The sequence below is a fragment of the Lacerta agilis genome, chromosome 1, assembly GCF_009819535.1.
Source record: "Lacerta agilis isolate rLacAgi1 chromosome 1, rLacAgi1.pri, whole genome shotgun sequence".
Lineage (NCBI taxonomy): Eukaryota > Metazoa > Chordata > Lepidosauria > Squamata > Lacertidae > Lacerta > Lacerta agilis.
In genome coordinates, this window is record NC_046312.1 from 89,840,746 (window position 1) to 89,854,590 (window position 13,845).

The 13,845-nt window shown below is 40.2% G+C and overlaps 1 protein-coding gene across 3 annotated transcripts in view; it reads right to left on the minus strand.

The window, feature by feature from the left end:
• The window catches only part of ADCY5 (adenylate cyclase 5), a 171,545-nt gene that overhangs the window by 68,232 nt on the left and 89,468 nt on the right, over window positions 1–13,845 (minus strand). For all 3 annotated transcript variants that reach the window (XM_033162718.1, XM_033162711.1, XM_033162727.1), the window contains one exon: window positions 2,052–2,201. In XM_033162718.1, coding sequence (XP_033018609.1) covers window positions 2,052–2,201 — 150 coding nt within the window. The remainder of the gene's footprint in view (window positions 1–2,051; window positions 2,202–13,845) is intronic.

Genomic DNA, 13,845 nt, shown 5'->3' on the forward strand with positions numbered 1-13,845 from the left:
TCTCGCCAGTTCCAATTTAACTGCCATTCATAGAAGTTAGACTCTCCAATGTTAGCAACATCAAAAGGTAGCTGTTTTAACAGAGTTGGTGGTGCACAGAATGCATGTTGGCTGTGCATTGTTTGGTTTCATTTATTTCTTATGTAGCAGCAAATCCAATTTCTAATACACATTTACGGCTGCAGTAACTATGAAGAAATGACAACAACACATGACTTGCATCCAAGTTTTGTATTTCTTGTGTCAAATGTGAAGATTGAAGGTCAAAACGCTCTACTGATACTGAAATGTATGGGCATTGTCCTGCCCTCTTCTGGCTTACAGTCCCAGCGGAGACCAGGTTAATGCTGATAAGAAAAAAAAGCCATATTCTAAAAAGCAGGGTCACAGCAAGGCATGTCCAGTCAAATCCAGCCAGATTATGGGCTGGGTAATTTGTCAGCACCCTGGAGAGCTCTCACCAGCCAATGCTTGCTAGGACTCACTTAGGAAGAGCTGTTGTCTCAGCAACAGGCTGAAGCCTTCTGAAGACTGACTGGCCTGAACCTCCTATTAGCCTAGTCATCCCTGAGGTGCTGTGTATTCTTTTAAGGACCATTGCTCTGTTCTGTAACTGCTGGTTCCTATGGCTTGGAGGCAGTGAAGAAAGAACTAGTGTCCTCTGTGATGAAGAAGTCCAGTAAACCCACACCATCTTTCACTCTGAGTCTGCCTCTGAGCTAGATAGAGGATTGTGGCCAAATAATATAAGAAGCACCATCTCACTACTGGAAACTTGTGTACTTTGCTGCTTTACACATTACAACAAAAGCATGAAGATAATCTTCTCCATTGCACTACACTACAATTGTTCATAAAGGTGGCATCTGGGAAATTTTATGGGCCCAAAGTGCATATGTTTAAAGATGCATAAACATGCATGGATGACTTTCACATTTTAACCATTTGCTGTGGAAAACACCAGATTCATATTCTCAGTAGCGCATTTTCTCAGTCCCTGTATGAGACCAAAACAACCAGAGCAGAAAGATAGCAAAGTAACACATTTCACTCAGGATATTAAAAAAGCACTAAAATCTTTATTGTGTACATTAAAACCAAAAGGGTTCAAAAGGTGACATATGAATCACTGACACCTCAGTTTCAGAAGTAATTATTGCATACTGGTGAGTCTCTAAAAGTGAATTCCAAAGGCTTGTAGCCAACTAAATTCTATTCAGAGTGGACCCATTGAAATTAATGAATCTAAGTTAGTCATGTTCATTGACTTCAATGGGTCTACTTTAAGTAGGACTAGGATTAGATGCAACCCCAAATTAGTTTTCTCTATTTACATTAGATGGAATTGGGCAGCTGGGTACAGGATAACAAAACATGTATCTATGCAATGTGGGTGGAATCAGACTAAATTTCTGTCTATAGATGTATCATCAGTCCTCTTTAGATCATTGACAATTCCCTACATGCATCTTAAAGATGCTCTCAAATTAACTAGATAGCTCACAGACACTCTACCATGAACCACACTCACGGAAGGATGCTACTAATTAAAGCTGATGAAGTAAATTAATGTTCTGTGATAAGACTGGAACCAGGAACACAGTTTTGGCAAACTACTCACTCAGTGCTGCAAAGCAAAATGTTCTCAGGAGTAGGGTATTTTCCCAGTTCATGATGGTTACCTCCCTCGTGCCACAGACCACCTACTGATTTCTCCTAACCTGATAGATATATTAAAGCTTTTGTGTCAGACTTGGGCTTTGCCTGAGCAACGATCACAGTTGAACCTTGGAAAACATTACCATAGTCCTGGGAACTTTTCTCCTGCAGCCACAAAGGGCAGCAAAAGCCAGGTCTCAATCAAATCACAACTTCAATCAGAATTACTTGAACATTCTGTATTCTTCCTATGCAAGGCCCATATTGCCACACAAAAAGCCCAAACATTTGTTCAGATAGATAGATAGCTTGAGGTGTGTGTGTGTGTATATACACAAGCTAAAAAAAAAACCTCATCATTGAATGTATTATCATCATCATTTTTCTTTTACCTGTTGCTGGTTTTCTCTCTGAGAATGTAGACGAGCTTGAATGCATTCCCTGGTCTCTTGAAATGCCTGTCTCTGGGACACCTCAGCTGGATAGTGTGTACACACACCTACAATGTTCGTGCAGATGAAGATGAGGATGTTGGACACCAGCTGCATAAGAAATAGTGGAAGGAGAGAAAGACAGAACTGGTTACAGTCCAGAAACCAGGGTAAGAATAGCACCAGATCCAAGGCCAGAATGCCCTCTTCTGAACCATACATGTAATCATTGTCTTCTGCTCTGAGCAAATTATCTTTATGGAAGTCAATAGCTGCAGAAAGAGTAACAATATTTATCCTCTGGTCCTGCTTACAGGAGAGGTCACATAGGCAGCCAGACACATACCTTCCCACTGCCTACTTATTGCATTCCAAAGTATAAAAGCATCCATGGATATTTTCCTGATGTTAACAGATTTGCTTTAAAATATGGTCATGCACATGGCAATAACCATTAGCATCTGAGTTCTGGGAAGTTTTAATGAAGCCCGTTAGGGAGATGAATAAGCACCTAACTCAGAGATGGGCAAATATCCCAGTCTTTCCACAAAGAAGTCCACTTTTGATTACTCTAATCATACCTCATTTCAGTAATGTAATTTAAGGTAGTGACAGGTACAGGGATCATTTTGTGCAGCTGTTGTTTTGAAGTCCAAAACCCCTGCCAATCTACTGCAAATCACTCAGAGATCTAACATAAGATTTATATCTTTTTTCTGCCCGGCCCTAACCTAGTCTACTGACAGGCACACATATATAACTACACTACAACTTGATGCCATAGATTAGTCTAATCTAAGCCTGATGAAAAATCAGGGGGAAATAAAGCTAGTGTGACAGTTTGGAGGAACTGATTGGTTTCCGATCAGCAGACCATGGTGATTCTTGCACACATATCTCAAAAATCCATGGGAGTTGTTATATCACTTATCCCCTACCTCTCCAAACCCAATGAGATGTTTAGGCAAAGTTTAAATAATTTAAAGGGGCTAGTATGTTAAGAACAGTAATGAGGAACCTTCCAGATGTTGTTGGATTCCAATTCTCATCAACTCCTTTCTTTAAAAGTAGAGCAGCAGGTGTCTGCCCCAAGTTACTTCAATAATATTTCCCTCAAAACTGGTTTGCAGCCTGACAGCCAGCACATTAACTACTGAATCAGTTGTGATGTTTGACTGCCCTCTTTGCACACCTGCAAAGACTTGAAACCAGAAGTGGCTCCAGGTGACAGAAAAGTGTTTGCATATAGGGCTGCAGGTAGTTAAGATAGGGGAAAGCAAGCAGATTTGGCTCCTGCATACCATTTTTGCTTTTAAAGTCAGATCTCAAGCTCAGGCAACAACTTGCAGCTGTGCAATATAACTTTCCTGCCCTCTCCTCTGCCCACAAATCTGCTCTAGAGGATTGCGGGGACGGAACCTGGAGCAGGTTTAGGGGACGCTATGTGGCAGATGATGTGTGTATATTCATGTGGTTTTGTGATGAGTTTTTTTTAATGCTTCTATTTTGGTTTTTAATATAGCTCATACAGCAAGTTGAGTAGGGAAAATGGGGGTAAGTAAAAACGTAGCTAATTAGGCAGTTCTGGGGAGTCCTGGAAATCACTGCTAAGGGAATATGGAACATTGGGAAAATGACAGTCGGGGGTGGGGGCAGTTGGACCAGAGAAGGAGAAGAGAATGGTGGGCTGTTGGGGAATAAAGTGTTGTTTTGAGTTTGTGAAGTAGTACACCTGGTGAGGGGAGCCTGCATTCAGGTTCTGGGAGCGGCTGTTATAGGTAGATGCAGAAAAACACAGTGACAAGGGACACAATGGTCGTAAGATGAAACACCCAGGCAAAACTGCACCATCATTAGAGACTTGGGGGGGGGGGGCTCAATGAACTAAGCTGGGAGAAAGGACCACAGTGTTAGTTCGTTTTACCAGAAAGGATACCGACTTGTTAAGGGCATTTTATGCTAGAGAAAGTTATTCCTTCCTTCAATCAAAATTGTTTTAACAAAGAGGTTTGTGTAGGCTTCCAAACTCCTTTCCCAGATTTTGAAATTTTGATTGTGGTCTTCTACCTACTGCACTATGGTTAACATAGACTAGTTTCTTGAAGGCAAAGTGCCTCTGCTTAAAAGTGTTTTATTTCAAGGTTCCTTGGTAGAACCTTAGAAGCACATTCAACCTACGGAGTTGCCCTTTTAACATATCCTTAGACATGTATTTCTTTAGAATGTCATTACTGCATTGGCACTTCATTAGAACTCTTTAATCTTGGCCTGCTAACATTCAGATGCCTTCAATTATTGTGCCCAAGACTGCATAAACATTTCAACATTTGTGGAATCTGCGATGAGCTCAGAATTTTATAAAATATATGATGGATGACTATAATTATTAGCACTTACTGATATTTGCATATATGGCATGAGAGCTGAAAATAGGATAGCCTTTCTTTTTCCTTCCCTCATATTTCAAAGTCGCGCTTCAACTTCTTTGACAGAAAGGCTTTTAATTTCATTCCAAATACTCCCACTCCCAGAAACATGCTTTCTTGGTGAGATTCAGCTGTTAGATCACAGCAAAATATTATTTCCAGGCAAATGAGCTATGGAATTTATATCCTATCTATTCACAAATGTGATCTTCAAAGTGGCTCACATATATTACTAAAATACTAGTATAAATCAGATGATTACTTGAAATAGCTACATTTGTTCTGCATTTTACAGAAACAGAAACTCAAAGGCAGTATTTCAAAGTACATTAAAACAATATATAAAGATATGAAGGGAAAATTAGGAATAAAAATACAAATTTCATGCCCATTTTATGTCTGACCAATTATCTGTCTTAAGTTAAGGAACTTTAGCTGTAATCATTGCAAGACTTAAAGACTGGGAATACATGTCACACTAAGCCAAACCACGGTTTAGCAGGCCTATGTGAGTAAATGAACTCCTAGAAAAGAGCTGCTTTGCTCCTCCTTAGTCTTTTTGCTACAAACCAAGGTTTTTGCACAGTAAGCCAAAGTTTTGCTTAGTGTGTTGTTCAAACCCAGATCACAGCTCATAGTTAGTCTGGAGAGAGTTTGTTCCGGAGGCTTTTCAGATGTGCAAGTGGCTGCAGGAGAGCGGAGAGGACAAGGAACTTTCCTTCTAGGAATTTCCTTAAATTTATATATATGTGAGGATCCAAGCCATTATCTTTCTGAATTTTATAAAATAAACCAATGTTTCTAAAACTGTGGTAGCTTCCCAACATGCTGCCCATTTCCAAGGCTTAAAACATAATAATCACTGGGCCATATTATTACATGGGATCATAAATTATGCCATACTGTCATGATCTGATTCTTCTGATGCAGCTATTGCACTCCTTTTCTCTTTTCACATGATTATTTTGTTTTCATAATAAAATCTGCATGACTGTTTAGCAAGGCAACAAAAGCATATGGAGTCTCTCTGCCTGGGTCTGAGAAGGTATTGCATTCATTTGAAACAAGGTGCTTAAAGAAACATTTTCAAAAACCAGCAGAGAAACACAGGGCATTGTTTTTACAATTCCACCAACGAAAACATCTGATATCCCGTCTCTGCCAGTTGGGATAAATGCATGTACTAGTCCTCATTTTACAGAAGTTCCTTTCATGCTTGAATCATATGAAGAGGTATCATACATCAAAAGAGGTAGCTGCTGTGATCAGAGAGGCCAGCAGTGACCTGGACCCAGATTCAGAGACTGAAGGACCATTGTTAGCAAGTGGAAGCCCTGAGCACCACCACTGAACTGGGACCCCCCCCCCCCCAAAAAAACCCCATATGATAACAACCTCTAAACTAGAAGCAGAGACTGCAGCCCCTGAATGGAAGTTCAACAAGGGGCCAACACACCTGATATCAGCACATGTAGTTTATAGATTATTTGTTAATTTTTTATTCCTATGCTTTCTCCAAGGAGCTCAGGGCAACATACATGACTAACCTCACTCCCAATTTGTATCTTCACAACAATCCTGTGAGGCAAGTTAGGCTGACAGAATATGACATGAACCAGTGAAATTCATGGCTGTGTTTATGAAGCAAATTTTTGTTGCTGTTGTTACTTTGCTCACAAAAATGACTCAAGGTGACTTACAGAAACACTGAAACACTAAAAACAAGCATGACAACCAATCAATAAAAACCAATAAACACTACTACAAAGATAAAGGTGACGCTGTGGGTTAACCACAGAGCCTAGGGCTTGCCAATCAGAAGGTCGCCGGTTCAAATCCCTGCGATGGGGTGAGCTCCTGTTCCTCTGTCCCTGCTCCTGCCAACCTAACAGTTTGAAAGCACGTCAAAGTGCAAGTAGATAAATAGGTACCGCTCCGGCGGGAAGGTAAACGGCGTTTCTGGTTTGCCAGAAGCAGCTTAGTCATTCTGGCCACATGACCCGGAAGCTGTACGCCAGCTCCCTCGGCCAATAAAGAGAGATGAGTGCCACATCCCCAGAGTCGTCCGCGACTGGACCTAATGGTCAGGGGTCCCTTTACCTTTACCTTAGGTCCTATAAAAGAACCTGCAAATACACGAACCACTTCAAATTAAGGGCAAAAAGCCTGGATAGAAAGGAAAGATTTTGCCAAATTACATTTGTATCTAATTTGCTTTATTTTTCCTCCAAGGATACTTTCTTCATTTCAAAAGATAGAACTCTTTCATCAGTTTCATCCTGTTGCTTTAAAAACTGAAATGAATAGGTAGAGTAACCCTATTATGTAGTAATTCAGAGGGAGAAAGCCTGGTACAGTCACCACAAACAGAGTGAAACACCATCTTGTGTCAATATGCTGCACCACTCTGCTACATTTGTATTTGATTATTCAAACACCAGATGCCATTCAACAGACAATTATAGGCGGAAAATATGCTTAAAAGAGAAATGGTGTCAAGATAACCTCTGTTATTTTCTTACCTGTGACATGAATAACAATGCAAGTTATTAAGCTGAAGAAACTGGTGCAGGAGCAAGCAGATATATCTCCCACTATTCAGCTTCATTGGGTGATTATGGATTCCAGTATTAAGACTATCCACTTTCTCTATACTGTGCACCAGTTTATACACCTGCACAAAGTCCATACATTATTTTTTGTCTAGATTTGAAAGCCCCAAAGGTTGTAACCCTTCCCCATAGGTAAACTGCTTCAGCCACTTGATCATTTTGGTTGCCCTTTTCAAACTCCACCTTTCTGCAACAAACAATATACTTTTTGAGATATAGGGACCAGAACTATACATACATAGTGTTTCAAGCTCTGATTGCAGCATGGATTTGCATAAAGGAATTATGATAATGGCAGTTTTATTTTTGATCCGTTTCCATTTCAGGGCCTTGTTATGCAGAAGTTAAGGACTGCAATTTTGGAACACCCTCATTACAGTTATGTGTTAAGTGGTCAAGTCTGCTAGAAAAGTTGGCAGATGAATCAAAGGGACATGATACCAAATATGGACCATGGACCTGAAGCTTAGTCAGCGAATATAGCAACGGAATCAGCTGCAATATAAAACAGAAAAAATATGGAAAGCTTCACTACATTACTGCTGCCCCCTTTAGTTTAACAATATATATACTTGGAAATAATTATAAATTTTGACAGCAAGGAAAATTTCCCATTGAAAAGAATTTTCCCTTCTATTGGTTGCCTGAGGTTTTAGACTCTATAGTCTTCTAAAATAATGTTCTACTCCATAGTATACAGTGCTGTCCACTATCTAGGATTAGCGTGGAAAGATCAGGAAACTGATTTCTTGCCAGTGTGTAAGGTAACATTGTCATGGAGAGATACAGCATTGTGGCTGATCAAGGCTCTCCCATTATTCACTTCTTGTACTTCTAATAGATTTCTTTTGACAACCAGTTCTGCTTTCAATATCTTTCCCTGATAACAGTTCTCTAGAGGTACAGCTGATATGAAGCCTACCCACCAGTGGAGTAAACTAGCAGGCTGCCTGCACATGGTTGACCTCTCTTATTGCAACTCCTGAGAAATCCCAGGATCTACAGCCTGGTTGAAGTCCAGACAATTTTCCTCTTAAGACCAGAGGATTTCCTCTTAAGAATTTCTGGCATACAGGAATGAGTCTTTGCAGATATGGAAAGTCAATATTCATACTATACTGGAAAGCCCAGCTATCACTTGAACCTCACAGATTTCGTGTAACATCATGAAAATGTAAAAATATGTACAGGAAGTACCAATAAACATCAAGTCAATAATGTAGAATCCAACAAAAGACCTTGGAGAGCATCACATAATGCCTCTTCAGGCATTCAGTATTAAGAGTGAAGCAAACACACAACACAGGGAGCATGCTAAGTCCACAACCCCATCACCATTCCTGTTGGAGGGTGACCCTGTGAGCGCGTACTCATATAGTCTCTCTGAACATTTTAGAATCCATATTCTACAAGTACAGGAGGCTCCCTGATTCACAACACAGGATGACAACAGGAGGAGAAACTAGTGGACTGATCCCCAGAACCTCCCTGTGCGCACTTAATTCTGAATATGGCTTTTGCGACTGTAGTTTCTATACACCCAGAAGAGTTGTGTATGAAAAATTATAGAAAAAAAATCGCAAAACAGCTCCAGTGAAATTCATGCACACTTAGCGTTTTGTCATTGCTCTGTATTGCTTGTTGATGTTGCTGAAGTCATTAGACAGTCATGATACAAAGCAACTAATTATGAATATGCCTCAAAGCACTTTACTTCTAGAGAGCCGGATGTGCAGAGACTATTCAAAGTAATCATCTCAGATGACATCGCCAACAAAGATACATACAGATTGCTTTGAAATAGTTAGTTTGTACAAATCCCACGTCCTTGAGGACTTTCATTAGCTGGCTGTCTCCTGCAATTATGAACTCTGCATGTTCTCTTTTTGCAGTGTAGGGAAACAGCTGTCTAAGAGAGACTTTCACTGACTCATGCACTACGGAGTACCACTCCTCAGCCATAATCAACCTCTCTAATTAATAAACAGCAAGGATCCTGGCACATTTTAAGCCAGGAGACTTTTCAACATAGTTACAATTATAGAAAAAAACAAAACACTTTGTAGATAGCACTTTTCTACCTAGACAATTTTTTACAAATTGCCCTATCATTTTTAAAGGAAGATTTTACATATATCATATAGATAGAACAGATAAAAGTGTTGGATCCAGAACATGCTACTTACACTTTTTCCCCAGTGGAATCAGCTACAGCAATGATTCACTGAATTTAAGTCCGCCCCACCCCCACCCCGGTTTATCATCTAGCCTGATGAGTTCTGGAGAACTCAAAGGCTTGAACCCTATTTTGTGATATATTGTTTGGCCTAATAAACATATTGTCCTAATATGGATTTTGGAATTTTGTATTAAAGGAACAGTGAGAAGAAAGGTGGTCTGAGAAGTTGCAATACCACTGAACAGAATCACAATCCTAGAAGCAATTATAACAGGGATGGGGGACCTGTAGCCCTGCAGACTTTGATGACTCCATCTCTCAGCATCCCTCTCCTTTTGGCATGTTGCTGGGACTAGCTAGAGTTCAAAAACTTCAGGACCACCACAGATTCTCTGTCGCTAGAATTTGGTGTAAGTTTGTTCTGCCGCCCACAAAGCTCTGGAATCTTTCAGGAAGGACCTGACTACAAATATTTTTGCTGATTTAAAAAGGCGAGCTGGGCTCATGGAAAGAAATTGTGTAAATGCCTTGATGCCTTATTGACAGGAGTTCAAACAGTTTGTTAGATAAACAAAAAAAACAAACAAACCTGTGCTCACTTCAAATCAAATGAGTTTACACAAGGCACTCTACAACACAGGCATGTAATCAGTTATATAACTGCCTAATAAAAAGGAGCAAATTATAAGAAGAAATGGTGTGTCACAGCATGAATGCTATTCATTAAGACAAGCCAAAGCAAACAACTCACATATCTGAAAAATAAAGATCCGTGAGAGTGGCAGGGGAAGAAAAGGCAACGATCACCTGAAAAAAATATACACCCCCCCTCCCTTAACTTGCTATGGTTCTGCACAACTTCATGGCTTTGAAACTACAGGTCCCATCAAACACAGCCAGCATGGTCAGAAAGTCAGGGATGGTACTTGCTAAGGTGACAAAGGTCACTCAGTTTCTTTCTTTGGCTTGCCACTTGCAACATCTCTACTTTATCTTAACTTAAGTCTATTCCCAAACACTCGTTTGTACACCCAATTTATGCTATGTGTCTCTCCACATTTCATAAAATGTTCTTAGTGCTCTTGCATATTGAGTAATGCATCGGGGTCAGTGTAAGACTCCTTCTAATTTCCCTGGTGATGCATTATTTCGTTTGTGATATGAATATGTACTCCCACTTGCATTTTCTTTTGAGTGAAAAAGTACATTGAAAACACTTGCAGCAGATGGATGATACATCTTACATAAAGCAGTCTCCAAATGGCTAGTGTCTGGAGACAGTCATCCATGTGGCATTACTCTTTCAAGAAGGAGAACTTAAGTGGACTGTGTACAGAGAGGGTGGTTGTTTCACAGGTAGAAGACCCCAGATTGTTTATTTATTATTTTAAGAAAAACGTATGCCACTGTGATCACAACATTAAGGGGCAGCTGAACATGTTACTGAACAGAATCAGACCAATGGCCAATCTAACAGATTATACCAGGTGTCCCCAAACTTACCCAGCCTCGGGCTGGTTCCTCTGGTGCTGATCGCATGGAGGGCGCGCCCATATGCACGTGCACTCGCATTTTTTGCTGCACTTCTGGTGCGGCACTGGAAATATCTTATGCGCTTGCGCAAGGACCTCTGCAGACCTTAAAGTGCGCCGGAAATGACGCCTGTGCACTGACCCTAACACATTGATCAATAAATAGGAGCACCAGGAGAAATTTATGAAACAAGTTAAATGATATTTAACTTTGGCACAAATTTAGAGTCAAACTAGATGTGACACTGGCGATCTGTAATTGTATTCTCTTTTAATTCCTTTTAAAAGTAGCAGCTGAGACCCTGACTCTAATCAGGACCGTAGTGCTGGAGAAGGTTAATGATTTTACTCCATTTTACTCCATGCCACTTTCCCAATTTAATCACAGATAGGAACACTCTTCTACCCATAGTTTTCCCTAAAAGAACAAATAGTATATTAGTAGAATTTACAGCATGAAAATAGGGGGAAAGTTGATCATCCTACGATAAAGCTTTAATCCAAGCCCACCTTCCATTGTTGCTTTAAAGAGAGGGAGGGAGGGAGATGAAATCATCAATGGCCAACATCTCATCTAGTTTGGCATTTACTTACAAAAGAGTATTTGCAAAAGTAATTTAAGACCAGCAGCTACCAATGGCAAGACTGAAGGTAACTGAATGCTGTTTGTGAAATCCATAAAATTCAGGGGTATCTTGCCAGAAATCATGAGTGTCTCACCAACTCCTCCCCAGTAGTATTAATCAACTTCTGATCACAACTTTGCTACTACTGATCACCCTCTTGTTTATTTGTTTATTTAGTAAATTTATCTCCTGCCCTTCTTCCCAAAGGAGCCCAGGACTTCAGGAAGGAGAACTCTTGATATGTACAACATACTTTCATTGTAGGGCATTGCTATCCGTAGACAGAATGAGGTAGATGCCTCAGGCATCTGATTTTAGGCAATGTGAAAGTTCAGCAAATTGTTGCCTTTTAATTTATTGTTATTGGGTGAAATAATGCCATGCAAGTAGACTTCCACTTACACAATGTGAGTTCTCTGTGCAGCTCCCAAATCTGTTCGAGGGGGTACCCCAACCCTGCAGAGCAGGTTTTGAAGCTGCGTATATGGGAGGAGAGGAAGGGGAAGATGGGGAGAGGAGGTTGACACATGCAATTATGCCTTAAGCAGCAAAATAATTTGGGCCAGCCCTGACAGTAACTGATAAAGGTCCTTCAGGCATCTACTTTTAAAAAATAATATTTTCTTAGCAGATCTCTTGTACTTGACAGTTTAATTTTCAACATTTATAAATAGAAAATAAAACCCAGCAGGAAGTCTTCAAAAAGGGAAAATCCTGCCTGAACAAGGATGCAATGGATGACAGCATCAAGTCCCTGACCTCTCTTGCCCTGCAATTTCTTGGGAAATTATGCTTTTACTATTATAATACAAGTGTTCCAAGTACAGAAACACAAAATACACCAATGAGGACCAAATTAGAACGGCTATGATTGTGTTCCACAAAAAGCATCTGAGCTCTGAATCAGACAAAACATAATAAGACGAGCTGTTTCTCATTTGACTTTCTTGCACAAGATGTTCTACAAAAATCCCTTTTAAGGAGCTCTAAAAGTGACATCAACTCAGGCCAGTGCAATGGGTGGGGTATCCGGGTACACTTGTCCCAGGCCTTAAGAGGGCTAAATCATCTGGGAGGCCCTGCCAGGGGCTGGCTGCTTTTTTGTTTGAGCTTGTAACTTTATTCTAACATGACTTGCGCCCTGGGCTTCGAACAAGTTCAGCACAGGCCTGCATAAACTGCTACTGGTCTGATTGTCTCAAAGATAATGCACTTTACACTGGGACAGCTTACTTCTGCAAAACTGGAGTCTAAAGGTGGTTTTTAAGTGGAAGTAGATAGGGTAGGATGAAGGCATAAATGCCTGTGACATATATATTCATATTTATTTATTTTTTGGTCTCATTCTCAGCAAAAAAAATTCCGTAGGTTTTTCAAGTACCTCCAACATAAACTAAAAAAGGGGGGAGGGGGAAGAAATTTCCAATAATGGGATGTGTTTAAACACCCTGCATTATGATGCCTCATTTATTTCAACAGAGCAAATCAACTGTGAGACGAAGTCAATGCAGTGCTCTAGATCAGTCCATCAGTACAAAACTCCATAGATGACGAATGGACAAATCATTCTCTTTGTGCGACAAAAAGCAAGCAGTGCAGCGTTAATAATAATAAAAATTCTATAAAGAAAATTCCATTCTGTTCATGATACATTGATTATTTTTATAATGATCCATTTACTTGACTATTTTATTGCACTGTATTGTTTTATTTATAGTTATTCATTTTCTTTACATTATTTGCCACCTTATAATTGAAAGCAGATAAAACTAATTATCATCATGGACTTGGATCCAAAGTTGTCCTGCTCATGGATGGAGTGGAGGAAGTGTTTTTTTTACCAATTCCTCCACTCCCGCAGCTCCTGACACTACCTCCCAGACTCGGCTACCTGGTCCCCCAACCCTCTGGTGCATATTTGGGATCAGGAGGGGGAAGAGAGAATAGATGAAAATTGCTACCCCTGCTTCCCTCTGCCAGGGGAATTTCACTCACAGGATCTTGGAATCCAACCCATAATATCAGAAACAATTTTATGTTTAATTGGGCATTTGTCCTCTTATCACTACACACCCACCCCACCCCAAACCAAGCACACTAGAGATGAACAGATTAAAAAAGTGAGGGCTGCAAGTGTTGTAATGATCACAGAAGCATACAGTGAAACAAATAATCTTCAGAGAAGAGCTGTCAGAATATATAGAACATCTTACAGCAATTAAACTGGTGAGGCCTCAACATGAAAGGTAATTCAAAATCAAAGCTTGTTCCAGGCTGATCAGGCTGCTGTGTCTTATAAGGGAGTGCTGCTGTCAACTTCCTGCCTCACCCTGAAGTTTATTCTACAATCTTAGGCCTCAGATGCAGACTATGTCATTTA